Source organism: Scyliorhinus torazame, chromosome 8, assembly GCF_047496885.1.
Source record: "Scyliorhinus torazame isolate Kashiwa2021f chromosome 8, sScyTor2.1, whole genome shotgun sequence".
Lineage (NCBI taxonomy): Eukaryota > Metazoa > Chordata > Chondrichthyes > Carcharhiniformes > Scyliorhinidae > Scyliorhinus > Scyliorhinus torazame.
In genome coordinates this window covers 233565126-233584799 of record NC_092714.1, presented here as the reverse complement: position 1 = coordinate 233584799, position 19674 = coordinate 233565126, and the positions used below count along the sequence as shown (strand labels likewise).

The following is a 19674-nucleotide window of genomic DNA, read 5'->3' as shown; positions in this document are numbered from 1 at the left end:
TAAACGATTCAGTTCAAGGTTTTTATGCTTCTCGGCATGCCCAGAGGCTTGAACAAGTTAAAAGGGAACGAAATTAATAATAATAATAATCGCTTATTGTCACAAGTAGGCTTCAATGAAGTTACTGTCAAAGCTCCTAATCATCACATTCCGGCGCCTGTTCGGGGAGGCTGGTACGGGAATTGAACCCGCGCTGCTGGTATTATTCTGCATTACAAGCCAGCTGTTTAGCCCACTGTGCTAAACGAGACCCTTGACTGTGAAAGAAGCACTTTAAAGGTTTCCAAGATATCAAAGGGAAAACTTACACCTTCATCTGACAGATCATTGAAATTGACATGTTGGGAGAGACATCAGAAAGTTTCAAGGCTGCAGGGAGAGCTTTTAACTACAACTTGACATGGTGAAAGACAGTTTAATGATTTTCAAAGCTACAAAGGGAAGACATGCCACTCGGGCCCCATCCCGGAAAAGACCGCTGACCTGAGCCCCTCCAGTCCCGTACAGCCCAAGCCCCCCTCCGACTGGGCAGCACGGTAGCACAGTGGTTAGCACAGTTGCTTCACAACTCTAGGGTCGCAGGTTCTATTCCCGGCTTGGGTCACTGTCTGTGCGGAGTCTGCACGTTCTCCCCGTGTCTGCGTGGGTTTCCTCTGGTGCTCCGGTTTCCTCCCACAGTTCAGAGACATGCAAGTTAGGTGGATTGTCCATGATAAATTGCCCTTAATGTCCAAAAGGGGTTACTGGGTTACGGGGATAGGGTGGAGGTGTGGGCTTAAGTAAGGTGCTCTTTCCAAGTGCCGATGCAGACTCGATGGGCCGAATGGCCTCCTGCAATTCTATGATTCTATCACCCCACCTCCCCTGCAGGACCCACCTTAGCACCCTGGAGGTTATTCCAGAGAGGGTGCTCACCACCTGGCCCACCCCACCCTTAATAATAATAATAATAATCTTTATTAGTGTCACAAGTAATCTTACATTAACACTGCAGTGAAATTACTGTGAAAATCCCCCAGTCACTACACTCCGGCGCCTGGTCGGGTATACAGAGGGAGAATTCAGAATATCCAAATTACCTAACAGCATGACTTTCGGGACTTGTGGGAGGGAACCAGAGCACCCGGACGAAACCCAAGCAGACATGGGAAGAACGTGCAGACTCCACACAGACCAGTGACCCAAGCCGGGAATCGAACCCGGGACCCTGGCACTGAGAAACAACAGTGTTAACCACTGTGCTACCAAGCCACCCTTGGAGAGAACAGCACAAGGTTGGCACTACCAAATCGCGGGTCCCGAACGGGGACTGGGAGGGGGTTGAAGGGGGCAGGGAATTTCGGAAGCCCATAGCAGGATGTCACTTACTTTGGGGGAAGGGGGTGGGGTGGGGTGGCTTGCCAACCGTTTAAAAAGGGTGCCCTTATTTCTGAGGAGCGGGTGGGATCTGTCAGCAAGTCTAAGCCCCACCCCTCTCAACACCAGCACTAAACCTGCCGCTGCCCACCAAGGTTACAAAAGTGAATTTGAATCCTACCTCAGCAGCGCCGCCAACAACAGTGGAAAGCACATCGGTTTTCCCGCTGGTGGCAGCACTTTGAAATGGATTCGGGAGAATCGCGGCTGACTACTCTAAATTAATGGAATGTGACATTGTTTGGACATTGTTTTGCAATTAAATTTTAACTCCTTATGACTTATAGGCCGATGTGCTTTGTGAAACAGTTGGAGATTCCACACTACAGCTACAGGCCTAATATGCTGCCAGTCACACCTCGTGCTAACCTAGCGAAGGAGTTGGAGAAGTACTCCAAGGTTACATTTGATTATGCTAGTTTTGATGCACAGGTATTTGGGAAACGTGTGATTGCTCCAAAACTTCAGGCATCTGAAAGCTCACCCAAAACGTTTAAATGTAAGTATGTATTTGGAAACCTAAAATGATCAAACATCAAGATTGAATGAAAGCTAGAAACCGCAGCCTCTGTCACTTGATATTAGGAATGGTAGAATAGCAATTTATTTCACACTTCAGATTAAGTACTATTGGATTGATTGTGTTATTAGCAATTTTAGCGTGAAAATTCTGACTAACAAAATGACAAAGCGGATTCTTAAAGGGCAACATAAATAGTATCTTAAATATCTGCATTTATGATTATTTCCAATTGTCAGCCACATATACCTGCATTATACCTGAAAAGGTTAACACTGTTCAGAATCTACATCTGCTGAAATCAGCTGTACTCTCAATATGATCCTTATCATTTTGTGAACCATGGAATTAATATTGAAATAATTTGAAATTGAATCTTGCTGACTTATTTAATACCCTACATTTTCCTGTACAGCAAAACCATTCCCAAAGGCCTCCTCACCCAGTCACAGTCTGTCTACTAACTATGTTAAAACCTCATCCTCATCTGGTGGCTATGACTATGCACATGATGCAGAAGCTGCACATATGGCTGCCACAGCGATCCTCAATCTATCTACACGTTGTTGGGAAATGCCAGAAAATCTAAGCACTAAGCATCAGGATCATCCCTCTAAGGTAAGCCACTGCATTCCGCTAACTATGTCGCTAGATGTGTTGCTTAAGACAGTGTTTTTCAAACTTTTTTCCCAAGACCCACTTTTGCCAACTGACCGCTCTTCACAACCCACGCCGGCCGACCTTTGCGACACATGACACGATCACGTATCTTTAATACAAAGGGGAAGCCTGCTTGGTCCTCATGATCACACTTGAATCAGGTTCAAAGGTGAAGAGGGCAGTGCGCATATCAGGTGCAGACTTCACCCAATTCTTTTGTGCCATAAATACAACCTCACACATCGTAAAGGGTAGTAGCGACAAAATGCTTGTTCTACTCAGCACTGGATACTCCTGGGAGATGCTACTCCAGAATGCTGACAACCTCATTGGCTTTTGATATGTTTTTAATGTGCTGTCACAAGTCAGGTACAGCAACGTAGTTTTTTAATTTGGAGTCAGCTATAAGTTAATAATTGATTGTGGGGTCTCAACCTCAAAAGGAATTTGCCACCCAGGACTACTCTTTCAAAATATGAAACTTCTCCTCTCATTTTCCAGTACTTCCCTGCATATAACACAGATACGCTTTGCATCCCTATTTGCATTGGCACAATTGACAAAACCATACCTCAAGAAATCATCTTTATACTGCTTTGTTCCCAAGTTAAGTTTCTTCTTTGTAGGCTGTTAACCAGTGGCCCTGGAGCTCTGTACAAAGCTAACACTAGCACTACTTTCTCCTGCCCGGGATTCTCCTGAGCAGCTCTCTCCAGCAGATTCTGTTGTGAGATCCTGCCCAGTAGGACAAGGCACACTGCCTATTTGTGTCTCTGCCTGTCTCTTACTTGTAAGAAAACAATCCATCCTCACAATCCTCTTGCCTTGCCTGCTCGCAGCTGGAAAACAAAAGCAGCTCTCCTCCATGACACAGCGCCAAAAGCACGTACATGCAGGGCATGTGACCTGCTCACTGCGGTCGCTTCTGGCCAGTAGACTGCAGACAGGCTCATTTATCTTTATTTAAAATGGGGCAACGGCCATCATTCTCAATGTACCAGCCGGTAGGGCCTTGGGTGCTTATCCTGCAATCGGGACCACCACTCGACACCCGCCCATGACCCAGCCGCGGGCTGCGACCTGCACTTTAAAAATCTCTGGTTTAGGACAAGGTAGGCAGAATTGAAGGAACATCTTAGAATTCTTCAGCGACAAACAAAACCAACAGTTAAAACTACCAAAATATGTGTATATTATTATCATCAGCTCACATATTTAACAGCAGTCTATGTACAGGAATGTTTTGAGACATGCCTGTCACAGTTGTCACCAATGCTAATTTTTATGTCACGTTATAAAAAGATAAACAAAAAAAGAGCTATCCTGAAAACCTGGTTACCTCTGAGCTGAGGAATGGCCAAGGATTTGCAAACTGTTGTTCCGTACAGAAACATACACTCCTTTAGTTAACCTCAGCATGAGGCTAGACATGTAATTCTGGCTTTGTGGCCTTAAAGGAGCGAAACAGTTTACACACAGCTCCATTGTATGACAGAAAAATGCATTGTATGAAATATTGTGTCACCCTCTTGCCTCATATAAAACAGCATACCCACCAATTTACCATGAGAAAATATATGTGGAGATCTCTTCATAATATCAAACTATGGCAAGAATTCTCTGGCCGTTCACACCGGTGGGATCCTCTGGCCCTGCCAGCAGCACACTCCCGTGCGGAATTTCCAGCGGCATGGGCTTACTTCAATGGGAATTCCCATTGACAGCAGCAGGAGCAGAGAATCCCAGTGATTGGCCCGCCGCCTCCCGCTGCCGAGAAACACAGACCTGGGAGGTCGGAGAATCCCGCCCATAACCACCGTGACCAAAATAACTAAACATACGGTTGAATTTTCAAAAATAGGAGAAAGAGGTTTCAGATGAAACCCTTATTATTTTTCAGAATATGGATATTGAGGTGGATGAAAATGGAACCCTGGATCTCAGCATGAATAAAAATCGTAAAAGGGAAAATGTATTTTCTGCAATCAGCTCGAATGTCAGGTCAGCAGACTTATCTTCCTCCTACCTTCATGGAAGCAACAGCACATGTAGCAGTGTAATGGGTTCTCCACAGTCCAGTCAAACTTCTAAACAGGATGAATATGATGGCCCTATTGACTACACAAAGCCAAGCAGACCAAGGGAAGAAGAGTGTGAAGAGGTGAGTTCTTGGACGGGTCACACTTGATTGACCACTCATGAGAAATGTGCTCTGTTTCCCACAAAATCAGTGACACCACTGAACCAAAACTACACAATTTAGTTTATGAACACATTCAGTTATCTGATAAATGATGCAACTGGACGGCATGGTAGCACAGTGGTTAGCACTGTTGCTTCACAGCGTCAGGGTCCCAGGTTCGATTCCCGGCTTTGGTCACTGTCTGTGCGAGTCTGACGGTTCTCCCCGTGTCTGCGTCGGTTTCCTCAGAGTGCCCGTGATGCCCAATGCGTCAGTTTCCTCCGCACACACACAGTTCCTCCGCATTCCTGGGGCCTCTGATTGGCTGGCTCGCTCACGCTAGCTTCTGTCCCCAGGATCTTGATTCCAGCAAAAGGCCAGCCAGTGACCTTACCAGTACCTGATTCGCTTGTGATGAGTGGGTCTTCCCAAAAAGGGACACCGTGGGTCTCTCGTCACCTCTCCAACTGCTGGAAAGACCCCAACACTGCAAAAGAATTCCGCCCCTCATTTCAATCGCACTTTCAGCGATTTCCCTTATCTCCTTTATTTTCCTATAAGTGATGACTAATTCATAAAGATGATCAAACGTTGACTCAATGTCCAATTTCTCTTTCCTGCCTTATGAGTCAGCTCAAATCTAGAACTATCCAAGCGGGAAATTTTAATTATTGTTATTCTTTGACTCAGTGCAAACATGTATAAGTGTCTTGGCATATTAGATCATCTTGAAATGTCTTATGTACAAAAAGAGGAAGCTTGATACACGTAACTGGGTCTTAACTATCTCCAATCCTGGTATTCATTTGTGACTGTCAGTGGGGAAATATGGAACATGAGCACAGTACGTGAACAGGTGCTCTAATTTCAGCTATTCTTTACTGTTCCTTCAGTGAAAACACCTGCCAAGCATGAAAATCTCGTTTTGCATTTAGACCCAGGCCACAGTGGGGGAAATTGGACCCCAGAGATTGTAACAGCTGGATAGAAGGTGTTTTATGGTGGCATTTACATTGTATGCTGATATAACTTAAATATCAAATCACAGCATTTTTCAACATGGAACATATGTGAATTAAAAATGTAATATTGAACTAAAGTAGTACCCCAAGGAACATTTCATTTGCAGTTAGCACCGAGTGTGGGCACGATCTAACTGAATTGCAACAGAGTGCCGTGTCGAGCGTGTTTAGCCAGGTGTTTCCGGCGCTCACAGCACCGAGAATGACCACACTATCGAATGGGGCTCTTTTGCAATCCAGGACCTCAGCGGGGAACACCCCGCTAAGGCTGCACTTAGTCTCATTTCCTGCACTGAGGAGCTCCACTTGGCAGAATTTCTCAGTGCAGGAGGAGATCGCGATGCTATTTTTAAATGGCGGGCCAATCCCTCGAATCCCCGAAAGTGACCCCCGGGCCACCCAAAGCCCCAACTCAGCTATAAGGGGGCCCTTGGGCCTCGCCGTACCCCACCTCACACGAGAAGGGCACCCCAGACCCGGTCCCTGGCACGTGCAGAATGCCAGCATGCCATCTTGGCACTGCCAGCACCACATGAGCACCTTGGCAATGCCGTTCCACCTGGTCCCCATTTGTGGGGACCAGTACTGAACAACATTTGCCTCAGGTCTCTGAGGCGAAGGGAGCGATCCCAAAGCCTTGGGTAGATCAGGAGAGCTGCATATTTGAGGGAGACCAGCCACTCACTCTAATATGCAGAGAAGCCAAATACTGAACCCACCCACAGTGGGCAGGATCCAGTACGCGATATCTCACAAGGTCCCATTGGATCTTGTGAGGCATGGCGAGCCGGGTAGATCCCGGAAGGGACCTCTCCCGGCATCTCGTCCTGTATCTACACCAGACCGCAACCTGTATCTACACTGGAGCAGTTCAAAGTGGTGACTGACCAACATCTTTTCGAGGACATTCAGGGATGGGCAGTAACATGTGGCCGAGATTTCACATAACTCGCTCGATGGTTCGTGGAGGCGGGCCGCCAATGGCCGGTGGCAGGATCTTCTTGTCCCACCATTGTCAACGTGCTTTCCCGTTCAATGCACCGCTCGCAGTCGGGAAACGCGGAATGGTGTTGCGCCATCAGTGGGACGGGAAGATCCCGCTGGCGTGACCACCCAGAACGTTCCGGCCTCTGGCTTTGCCAGCGGTGTCCACAAATGAACACAAAATACTTATAGGGAGGGTAGTGCATGGAATATGGCAGCCTTGTTTCAAAGTTTTATACTTGTTCTATAGTTCTGGGTACGTATACATCTATACAAAACAGTTCTGCATGCACAGTAACAAAAAAGTGGCAGCATTATTCCATAGCCCAGGACTCAATCTGACCCTGGACTGCAGCGAATAATAACTTCCCAGAAATCTAACTTTCACCACTTAGCCTGGTAACATGTGACACATATCAGAAGTGACAGGGGAAGCCAGGTTTCAGCATGGCATCCTGACCAACTGTACTGTCTCCACTTCACTGACCTGAAGTCTTTTAAATTATTATACAATGTACACATTGCGCACATCAACACGTGTTGTGCCTTCCACAAATGCCATGTTGAGAATGTACAGCAGTACAATATATGTTATATCGTTCTGTAAAAAAAAAATGTTTTTCCAAATTTATCATCTGAAAAGTGTTAATATCTGGGTCATTAATTGTTAAATAATTCCCTGCTTTTACTCATAATATATTTGTGTTCTTTAGGTTCTTAAAATAAAATATAGTAAAACAAAATACACTAAACACTCACTGCAGTTTTATAATTTTCAGAATGAAAATACACTCGCCTGCATTCTCAAATCTACCAGTCAGGGAGAAGAGCCTTATTCCACGTTAAATTATTATTGAAATAAAACCTCACTGCACCCTGTGTGATTTTTTTAGTGAAGAACCAACAGGTGATGCTGTTTGGACTTGGTTATGCGAGATTTCTGGTGCCTTGTTTAGACTGTTTCATAGGCTCCTAGCTCCCAGCTATCCCTGACCTTCTACTTTACTCCACCTGTGACACCGCCTGTTAAACAGTATAAAATCCATCACACTTCCCCCTCCCTTCTGCTCTGAAGAAGAGTCATATGGACTTGAAACATTAACTCTGCTTTGGCAGTATTTTCTGTTTTTATTACTGATGACAGAGTATTTGGAAGACAGGCTACAATCTAAATATGGTTTTGGCATCAACTTAAAATATGAAGTTTGCATACCAAATTCCCATTCCGTAATAAGGCTGTTATGTAGCTGTCACTCTAAGAGATTCAGAATTGAATGGATCATCATTTCTGACAAGAGGCAGCCAACTCGCGATCACCAGAGAACTTTGAGATAATGGAAAATAAGGGAATATAGCGACTTGTAGAGTACTTTTGAAAATAATTATATTCTGTGATCCTAGATGGAACCTGCCACCTCTTCATTCCCCTCATCGGAGGCAGGAGATTTGGAAGTGATGGATGAAAGTATGGAAGATAAAAAGTACCCAGGAGAGGTCACAAGCTCCAGCCTCAAACTGAAATTTTCATGCAAGGATGCCAAGAAAGAATTAATAACGTAAATAACTTCACTGCTTGAGAGCTTTGTTACCTGTAGACAGCGAATAAACAAGAAGGATTGGCACGCCTGAAATGTTGTTAAGTTTCTCTTAGTGCCACAGTGATAGAGTATCTGCTTCCAAAGCAAATTGTTATGTTTCTGAGGCACAGAACTGCTTGGTATTTTATCATACCTGTCTCTGAGACCAAATTTCTACATTCCTATTGTGTCACCAATGATACATGGATGTGTTATCATGAGGAAATTGAGATGGGCAGCTTACTGTATAGTAAACACCTTTTATCAAATCAGTCACAGATATCAGATTATTCGCTCATTCAAGCTGGTAGTAATAAGTAGCTAGTCCAGTGAGAGAAGATGGAGAAAGAAAAAGTACATTTTGTATCTGAAAAACATTTTGTTAAACGCAAATTAATTAGGTCAAGAGTGAAGACCCTAATGGATAAGTAAGCTTTATTTAGTTTGATTCAGACACATTTCTGTCACAGTTTCTGCAAGTAAAATAAACTGGTGCCATTCTAACTACTCGGTGTTCCTTCAATTTCCTCTCAGTTGCCCAACACCTGGATGTGATGGCAGTGGTCACATAACTGGAAATTACGCCTCGCATCGCAGGTATTTTTTGCGATTTATTTTTTCCATGGAATGACATGGAATTTTTACACTGCAGTAAAGATTTGGTAAATGACTCACTTGGTGTTTAAAAATACATTTTATTCAACCTATTGAATTCTTCTGTTGCAGTCTTTCTGGTTGTCCTTTAGCAGATAAAAGTCTAAGAAACCTCATGGCTGCCCACTCTTCAGAACTCAGGTAGGTTAGATTTTTATAATTCTTGCATTTCAGCCACATCACATCATTTCCTTACACTTACACCCGTTTGAACCATTTGCTGATATCCTGGAAAATATATTTTGCAACAACTCATGATGACTATATTATTCATTCATAAGTGAGATAGTCAAATTTGCTTCGGTGCAAATCTAAAAGAAGCAATTATTTTAACAAAGTCTGTGCTTTTTCAAAACTCTTATATGAAAGATTGTTGAACTATTAAGATCCAGAGGTCTTTTACAAGTATTTATATGATCTTTTATCTGTAAATGGCACTGTTGTTGAATCAGACACCTATTATAAAGTTTTGCTGAATTGTTAAATGCCTCCTTCTGCAATTTTCCCATAATTTGGCAGAAAAGGAAATAGCATTTCGCCAGATCAATAAATCTTCTGTGAGTTGAACATCAGTCGTTGCTGTTGTAGCTATTCTTGTGTGATTCAACTTCTAAGCAACTCTTTTGTCTGTCCTGCCTGATTACACGTAAAAGGATTCTACTAAATATGCTAAAGTAAGTTTCATTTCATTTTAAGGTGCCCAACTCCTGGTTGTGATGGGTCTGGTCATGTGACAGGGAACTATACTTCTCACAGAAGGTGAGGCCCAGAACACTGATCAGCTAGAGTGCTTTAATATTTGGTGGGTTGTCTCTTGGCCACAGATGCTAATGTAGTTCATCAGTTTTTAAAACCGGTGTCCGCAAACCCTATAGGATCCATCTTACCATGTGCCAGCAAGACTCAAGAACTCTGAATTCTATATTTGTTCTGTACTTGTTGATCCGCTTTTGTTGTTGTATACTAAGAAAATGTATTTCTACAACGAGAGCATTGGTGTCCTTTAGTTAGCTGACATTGGGTGGAACTGTCCCCTGTTTTATCAGAGTGTCAGGCTCCGACCGAAACCCGGCGTGTCACGATCCAGCTGCACAGCTGAGGTTTTAGTCAAGATCTTCAGCCTCTCTGAAAAGAAAATCATGGGGTGTGACTTACCACAGCTCTAAAGGGTGCCCCCATCAGCACAGAAAACATCCCCTCCCAGCGACCCCCTCCAACTCCACGGATATGGGGGACCAATCCCCGCCCCCATCACATGCATCAGGGAATGCCCCCCACCACCCCTCCCCCCACCACCACCATCAGCATCGGGGCTCTCAACCCCACCATCATCAGCTGTGGGGCCCTCACCCCCACCCCCCCAACCATCACCACAAGTATCAGCATCAGGGCTCGCAACCCCACTCACCCGCCCCCATCCACAAGCACCAGCATCGAGGGCTCACCCCCCCCCCCAACAAACGTAATGTGAACCCTACACTCAATGGGGCTCCCCAGAGTGTCTGCCCCGGCACATGTTGGCACTGCCAGGCTGGCACTGTGCCAGGGGTTTTGCCAGAGGGCAGTGCCAGGACACTGCCCAGTCATGTCCCCCCCCCCCCCTGGGGGCCTAGACCTACCTTTGCATCCTTGGGGGGCATCTCCTCGACTGGTTCACATGTTATTCCAAACCTGTTGTAAAGATTTGAATATTCAGTGAGGGGAACCATGTGGCAGGGGGGCTCGGTAATAAGATTAAAATGTATGTAAATCTGGCCTTTATGGGTGTGAATCACGTTACATCACCGAGGAGGGTGTGTGGTAAATCTGGTATCGAGATTTCACCGACGAGAATCCCGTTTCCCGATTCTTGCAAGATTTTGTACCCACGTCGCCATTCCCGTTGATGACGGACACGGGTGCAGATCCGCCCCTCCCCCACTGTCTTTTCCTGTGGTTAGCTGAAGGAATCTCAAAGTGTGTTTCAGTATTTTAAGGGATTCCCACATAAAAATGTTTTGAAATCACCGTGTAGGTTTGTTACCATGTTGCATACAGACCTGAACCTGACTATTATGTGCTGAACTGTTTAAAATTCAAGGGTGAATCAAGAAATAGAAAGAAACCTTCCATCTTTTTCAGAATGAACAAGGTATAGGGCTTCTGAGTGATGATTCTCCTTGAAAGTAGTGGTCAATTCTCATTTAAATTCTGTATATTTTTAAACTGTTTAAGTACAGGATGGTTTCATTATCTTAGCAGCCCCTAATCTGCCTTATGCCTAGATGTCTTGAATTCGTTATTCATTTTTAAATTAATGACGAGGCCTTAAAGTAGTTTGCAAAAAGACATCTCTTCTGTACAATCTAGGAATCAAAAGCTTAACAGGATGACCCCCTCCCCTGAAAGGCTTTGTGCTGTAACTATGGAGTGGAAATTACTGTTGGCAATAATAGCACATTAACACTTAACATTATTGTATGCTCATTATTTCAATGGAGATAGCCTGTTTAATTTAAATGGGTTTGTACACCTCTAAAAGAGCTGACAGAGTAATGGTACTCAGACCAATTGGGGCCAATTTTAATTTGCCCTACATGGCCTTAATGGGGCAATGGGCTACTAACACAGGTGCTCTGGTCAGCACATTTGTAAGGGAGCCTTCCATTGGGCAGCTATAAGACCCATCTGTTTCAGACCGTAGGCCTCTTTATTGTGCATATCAAAATACTATGACATAGTTAGGAGGCCGACTACAATTATCAGGGGGGCGTAGCTGAATTGGGTGTCACCCATGGATCCTGGCATTCAGCAACTATAAAGGCACTAATGCTGTCTGCTCAAAAGGTTTCTAGGTTAAAATTTTGCAGCAGCGAAAGGAGTGGGAGTGCTCGCACTGACGTCGCAACAAGACTGGGTCACTGCCGCATCTGCATTCACCTACCTGGACCTACCCATGGGCTAGAGTGACTGCCTGATATTCCACTGGCCCAGAGTCAGCAAGATGTAGCAGGACATATCCAGTACCTGTAGCTCGCCAGAGCCATGGACATGAAGCCCAGCCTTCTGAAGCACTCAGGCTTCCCGATAGCAGGAATGGGCAGAAATCCATTGTACACCACCAGTCAGCCAACCCGAAAGTTAACGTCCACTCCATTAAGTGTTCATAAGCTGTTATTGCAAACAGTTTTTACCCATATATCTTCTCAACTATCACACAGCGACCACAATTATTCATTTGTGTGAGATGCGTTGATATCAAGCAGCAGCAGTTCATACCCTACATTGTGAGTCAGTCCCATTCTGGTTGTTTTTACAGCTTGTCAGGGTGCCCACGAGCAAAGAAAAGTGGACAGAAATTAACACCGACCAAGGATGATAAAGAGGACCCTGAGCTTATGAAGTAAGTTTTGAACATATTGCTGGCTCTGCTCTCCTGTGGCAGAAGCTAATTCAGTTATGTTTCATAACTTGCCCCACTAGAAGCTGAAAAACTGCTAAAACTCTGAACTACCTACACATCCTGTAAATAGTTAGAGACCAGTTTGTTTTTCACTAATCATACTAGTGCTAGTTGCAGGTCAGTCAATAGTAGAGTGGCAACAACTTTAACTTATGATTCACCATTGACATAACAATATTTTCCAAGGCATTTTATAAAAATAATTTGGGAAATAAAGTGGGCTGAGTAGAGGTAGAGAAAGTAACCTCAAGGCTGCCGAGATGAATTGTAAAGGTACACTTGAAGGTGAGGAGAGATGGAGTGAGATGCAAGGAATTTACTGAGAAAATTCCAGAGTGCAAGGCTGTGGTGGTTCAAATTGTTGTTACTGCTAGGTGCACGGTGAGCTTGAGTTATAAGAACAGGGAATGTGAGTTAATTCCTATTATTAAGGAAATTGCAGAAGGTGGATGAAATGTGACTGTGGAGATTTTTAAATAAGGGTGCGGGTTTTGAAATCATTCTATTGGTTGAATGGTTGTCAGTAGCAGTTATTTAATGGTCTATAAAAATTATGATGGCAAAAGTTTGTTGAGGGGTGGGGAGGAGGTGAAAATGGAAAATGTTGTTAAGAATTGTCCAGGTACATAGAGCATAGGAGTACTTGATTTTAATAGGCACACCTCTTGATGAAGTCATTGAAGGCTCCAAACTAAAACTAAAAGTCTTTCGAAAACCGTCACCACATTATATCTTGAATCTTCTCCTAGCCCAGTTCCGGAAACCTCCCAGAGCTGGTAAGCTATGGATGGTGAACGAGATACACTTAGAGCATTATGTCTGCTGAAGGTTAACGGTGAGGTGGAGGTCAGGCACAAATGGTTGGGTTGCAATTATTGCTGAAACAAAGCTTTCTTAACCTCTGAGGTTTTAAATCAACGCTTCAAACCTTTGCCCCTTCAAGCATTTTCCCTTTGTGGACCACTGAGGTACATACTATAGATCCTTGCAAAATGCATCTACAGTTTAATCCATTTTCTCACTAACTTGCATTTCTATCCAACTCCGGAGATAGAAACTGAGTTGCTTGAGCATTGTGGGTCAAATTGACAGGAGCTCATGTCTACAAGAAATCTATGGGCCACAGTTTAAATGCCACATTTGTCTGTCTTTGGTAACAGATATACAGATTTTGAAATCTGTAAAACTCGGCTTTTTTTTGACCAAAATGTACCAAAATAAACATAGGTTTGTGTCAATAATGAAGGAAGAAGTTGAATTCCTTCGCACCTCCAGTATTAGGAGAGGCAGTAAAGGTAAAAAGAAGGCCAATTTGGAATGAGTGTGGGTTATAAATCATCACTCAGTGCCAGGGTATGGTAGCCGAATGGTTACGCTTCTAGACTAGCAACCCAGGGGTTCAAAATTCCCCATAGTAGGTTGTGAAATCGAGTTAGTAAATCGTGGCATGGTAGCACAGTGGTTAGCACTGTTGTTTCACAGCTCCAGATCTGGGTTCGATTGCCGGCTTGTATCACTGTCTGTACGGAGTCTGCATGTTCTCCCTGTGTCTGCATGGGTTTCTTCCGGGCGCTCCGGTTTCCTCCCACAAGTCCCAGAAGACATGCTTGTTAGGTGAATTGGACATTCTGAATTCTCCTTCAGTGTTCCCTAACAGGCGCCGGAATGTGGCGACTAGGGGATTTTCACAGTAACTTCATTGCAATGTTAATGTAAGCCTATTTGTGACACTAATAAAGATTGTTATTATTAGTCATTTTGAGCCTGGAAGTAGCTCGGAATGATTGAGAAAGGACCTGTGTAACTAGCATGTGCTACGTGTGACTCACATCCTATGTTAAATAGTGTCTCTTAATGTCCTCAGGGCAAGCAGGCATGTTTATCCACATGCCAAATGCAAATTTTAAAATAATTAAGCATTAATTTCAGAAAAGGATGAACAATATGCACTATCTATTGTAAAATGAACTGATGCAAGTTGTATCAAGGCCTTCCATTCACAATTTAGAAACAATAGTTGTTATAGACATAAATATGACATTAGAGGATTGAAACATTTCCTGGTGGTGATCACTGTCTTCTGAAACTGGTGCTACATTGTTGACTGCCTTTGCTGCTGACGTGTACAACATCCCTTCTAAAAATAAATCAGTATCATTCTATTCACCAATGTCAAATCTCAACATAACCAACATCCAAAAAAGAAACAATTGTCAGTTATTTCAGCTGCTTATATCTGCACAAAATCAGCAGTCATTTGCATGTGAAATACACACAGTACGTGCAAACTGTGGTCCACTAATTTTGAATATGAAAGTGAACTATTTGCAGTAAAACATTTTAATTAGTGATAATTTTTGCCTGAAGCATTAGAAAGGCCTTTTTCCAAAATTTCCTTTGAGATTATTTTCGGATGGGAAAAAATATCGTTTTTCTTTATAATGTTTGACTCAATTTGTAAAGTAAATGGTTTTGAAATACATGCGAGCTTAGAATGTGGTATTGTCAGTTGGAAGACTAATATTTAATCACAATGCACAGATAATAATTATTATTTTGATATTGCACAAGCAGCTGCTGGCTTATTCAAACCACTGAATGTTTCAATGTCCATTAATCCAGCTGTGAAGGATCCAGTTATTGTGTTAAAAATTGGACAAATGTTAGGGCAGCATGGTGGTGCAGTGGTTCGCATTGCTGCCTCACGGCGCCAAGGTCCCATGTTCGATCCCGACTCTGAGTCACTGTCCGTGTGGTGTTTGCACATTCTCCCCGTGTTTGTGTGGGGTTCGCCCCCACAACCCAAAGATGTGCAGGGTAGGTGGATTGGCCACGCTAAATTGCCCCTTAATTGGAAAAAATGAATTGGATACTCTAAATTAAATTTTTTTAAATTGAACAGAAGTTGAGAAACCTGAATTAATCTAGGGAGACTTTACATTTCCATATATAAAGGGGTTAAAACCTGTTTTAAGGGAAGACAAATATGTGGTCTCGCCCTTTATCAGTGCAGGCATCTTTCAACTGGTCTTGAAGCACACGATGCTGCTCCTCTAAACTGGCCCTTTTTAGATCCATTTTATACCCATAAAATGTATGTAATGGAATCAAATTCCTCATCCCCACCCTCCCACGTCACAAACTCTCATCAAATCAACACTCACAGAACCACCTGTTTAACAGGTAAGTTAGATTACTTCCACATTCAATATTTTTGTGGCAAGATTTGCCTGTTTTGCAGTACGACAGCAGCTTGCATATGTGTCTACACTTTTTAAAATGTTCTGTGGTTTGCATCCGTACAATTAACGATAATGAAATAGGAGTGCCATTAATGTGACCTTCACACCAACATTTTCCCAAATTAATGAAAGTGGTTAATAACTGATTCAAGGCTCCAACCCTGAACTCACTTCCACGCTCCTGATTGATGAAATTCATCATTAAAATTCAATTTTGAATTATACTGTTAGGAGTTACTAAACTGCATGACCAAACATTTCTGAGCAAATTATATTCTAAAGCAGGTTTATACAAGGTACAGGATAAAACTCCAAATTCAACTGATGTGTTATTAGAGACAATACTTTGGCTATACTATATCATGTGGTTTTACAAAGCAGAGTTCATTTTTAAGCTTATACCATGCAAATCTATTAAATCAAATGACCAGACTGACTGTCAGTTTCAAAGTAGTGTGTTTATGTGTTATTTATGAAGCTACTTTTTTTTTCACATGTTTGCAATCTTAAGTTATGGGTTTATTAGGATTTGTTTTTCTTTTGTAGAACAATGCCCGTTTCACAATTATATATCTTTATTTCCATTGTGAACCAAGCAATATTATGCCAGGCATTAATGCAACATGTTATGGTATCGCAGTGAGATGCTATAGTTAAGTCTCAGACTGAGCTAAAAGCAGCAACTTCTGTCTTCTGAGCCACAAACTGTTGCCACTTTCAGGGATTCTAGCCTCTCGCCAGCATATGGGCATTTCCTATTCACCTCGGTTACTGCAACAGTGTCATTTCAAAATCTTCCTCCTTGTTCAGGCTTGTTCTAGAGTTCTATGCAATGTTTGATTTAACGCAGCAGAATGCTATGTCTTAACAAGGCTAAAACCAACAATAAAATAGACACGTTGGAGTTTTACACCCTCCCCAAGGAGGAAGCCAGTTTGTGATGCTACTGCCCAAGACCAATTTCACCTCTTTTAACTCAAATTTGCATTATCCTTGTTTTATTTTCAGAATGAAGTAAATCCTAAAACCACTATCAAACAGATTTTGGTCTGCATTTTTACTGACACCAGACCCTTCTTTTATTCACATCTTTTTACAAACACTAACAAAGAGAAAGAAATCTTACCTGTGTTAATGAGGGCAGAATGGTACTTTAGGTAATGAACACAGTAGTACCATAATATCCGGCACAGTTATCTTAAGATAGATTACCTTGTACTATATGAGAGGGGCAAACATATGGATGAGAAATGTTTAACAGCCTCTTTCCCAGTTGCAACTCTCAGTGCATTTTATATCAAGGGACTGCTGTTTAATTAATCAATTATCTCTGTGCATGCTAAAGGAACAATTTACACCAGATGCTAAATATAACAAGTTTAGCTTTTCTAATTGCCATTAAAATGATGCTAGGTTTTCCATTAATTTCTACTATAGCTGCTATATATATCATAAAGCAAGTGTAGTCTTCACATGAAAGTGTTAGAAGATGATGTAAATAAACCAGGACACGTAATTAAACCCACATTTTAAAGTCATACATTCTGCCATTTTATTTCCATTATAAATGTTTATGTCCATATTCGGGAAATTATTTGCTGTAGTGAGTTTCTGATCCACAGTGGGTGCTGTCTTGGTTCTTGACAAAATTTTCACGTGTTTCTGGCCAATGCAGCAAATGCCATGACTTCTTATGCATATGTCCAGGGATATGTTTGAATAAAATCTTCTCAGTCCAACCATCCTGGTGGATCGGTATCTGTGAGATCTTCTGCAGTGTTGCATGTAAATCTAGCCTCCCTGGTTCCTTTAATGTTCCATAACCTCTCCATTCTCCAATGTATATAATAGTAAAGTGGGTAATCCCCATTGGGTAATCCATGCAGCACATTTTAGGGAAATTTTCCAACAACAAAAAAAATGTCTCGAGCGATTGTTCTAAACAAAACTAGAAGCTTCAGAAGTAGAGAGCAAAGAAATTTGACAAAAGACCAGCTGATAGTAGAATTAAGAGTAGGCAGTGATGTAAATCTATTTACCTAGTCCCCTCCTTTCCATTTTCTACATGTCTTCCTTGGGCAACTTCATCCTCAAGTATGTTGGCAACATCAAGCTCTTACCTCTCTACCACCTCCCTTGACCCCTGCACTGCTTCTGTGTTATAAGGCTGCGGACAGAGTCTTCCATTCTGGGGTATACGTGGGGTGGTGGGAGTGGAAATGAGAGCGATTTCCATTCGGAGGCTAAATGGGGCAGCCATTCAGCTTATTACTTTTGCATACGTAGGGAGCATGGAACATCTTGCGCTGGGCAGACAGGAAGTTGTCGTCCCTGCTTTTAGTTCATGGGGTCAGAAGTCCTCGATCCTTATTTAAAGGGAAAGGCATCCAGACAATCATCCATTCACTGAAAACCAGGAGCATCAGTCTGGCTATCGTTCCAGAGGGGGAGACTCACTGCAGATACCAGAATGTCACAGAGCAGACAACGTGTGGCCCCACAGTTCCACTTGCCTCCCTGCAGGACCTGCTCCAGGTCGTCCAGGAAAGGCGGGCGGTCCTGTTTCCAGCATCTGTTGGAGCCCACTCCAGAACCAGCTTGCAGTGCAGGAAAAGGGTGGACGATCTGCTGTGCTCTGCAAGTGTAAGTGGCACAGTGTACTCACTTCAAAGTGACATTCACAAGGACATTCACTGTATGAGTGCAGAGAGATGTCAGACAGTAGTTTGGATTGGCAAGGCTCAGCAGCAGATGGGATATGTACACTAAATGTGTGACAGTCACTTCATACTGTCAATGTTCTATCTGTTGCAGGCCATGCTGCTTGTTAAGCGCTTGTTGAGAAGGGCGCAGGTGCTGCATAGACATGAATGTTCCCAAACTGTGCATTAGCCCATCAGGATGGCACACAATCTTCCTGTCTGTCTCCAGGACAAAACCAATGCCAACAGGAGGGAGTGGGCAAAGACCGGTGGCAGACTGCCGGATATTTAAATCCTCACGACGCTTGAGGAGGAGGCTGCACAACTAGCCGGGAGGAACGGGACCGTGCCTGTGCCGAAGGTGAGACAGGACTTTCCCAAGAAGCCAGTGAGGATGCCTCCAGTCTGTAGTTGTCAGATGCACCCACAGAGTGAGACATTGTTTTAATAAGGCATCCACTAAATCCTTCTATTCTTCACTCCAAATACCAACAAGAAAAGGGGAGGAAAAGAAGATATCCTACCCACAGTTCCAACTGCACCTCCACCAGGGTGATGACTCAGGATGCAACGTCACGCATTGACCTGCACCTTCCACCAGCGCAGACATTCACCTTGATGATGCACGTTCTAGACTAGACTTGGGATCACTTCCTTGTAAGCACCACAGACTCGGGTCCACAGCTCACAATGGAAGTGACAGCTGAGGTCTCTGACTCTTGGGGGACGTCTGAAGACCCTGGATGCTCCTGAGTCACATGCAGATGAGAAACACCTGGACTTGGTCATAAAAGATGCAGTGGAGATACAGAGACAGGCAGGGGAACATCAGACAAATATGCCGGAGGCCATGTGCAAACTGGACTGAAGGTCCAGGAGTCAGGGAGTTGCCATCACACACTGACAGGGAGGAGGAGCACCAGCGAGGCACCCCGGGGGCTTCACCCCAGGACTCTCCAAGATTGTCCTGCCACCCAAACTACCCTTGCCACTGACCCAGCAGGTGTAGCCAAGGAGGGTGCCCCTGAACATGCGCAAGAGACCCTTAGCAGGCCTGCTAAGGGCCTCGGGCCACCAGAGGTAGACTTTGTCTCCCTGTAGCCCTGAAACCCTCTGATGTCTCTCACAGCATGTCAATATCAATGATCTGTCAGATGAAGGTGAAAATTTTCCCTTTTGATGTGTTCGAAACCTTTAAACCTTTAAAGTGGATGGCACGGTAGCACAGTGGTTAGCACTCCAGGGTCCCAGGTTCGATTCCCGGATTGGGTCA

At 43.5% G+C, this 19674-nt stretch overlaps 1 protein-coding gene across 7 annotated transcripts in view; it reads left to right on the top strand.

Moving 5' to 3' along the window:
* myt1b (myelin transcription factor 1b) overlaps positions 1–19674 on the top strand; it is a 97130-nt gene that overhangs the window by 31153 nt on the left and 46303 nt on the right. For 4 of the 7 annotated variants that reach the window (XM_072514943.1, XM_072514939.1, XM_072514938.1 and 1 more), the window contains exons 11-18: positions 1704–1915; positions 2352–2554; positions 4497–4757; positions 8186–8340; positions 8896–8958; positions 9088–9156; positions 9712–9774; positions 12314–12397. In XM_072514943.1, coding sequence (XP_072371044.1) covers positions 1704–1915; positions 2352–2554; positions 4497–4757; positions 8186–8340; positions 8896–8958; positions 9088–9156; positions 9712–9774; positions 12314–12397 — 1110 coding nt within the window. The remainder of the gene's footprint in view (positions 1–1703; positions 1916–2351; positions 2555–4496; positions 4758–8185; positions 8341–8895; positions 8959–9087; positions 9157–9711; positions 9775–12313; positions 12398–19674) is intronic. The other 3 variants (XM_072514940.1, XM_072514941.1, XM_072514945.1) reach the window with 3 other exon arrangements.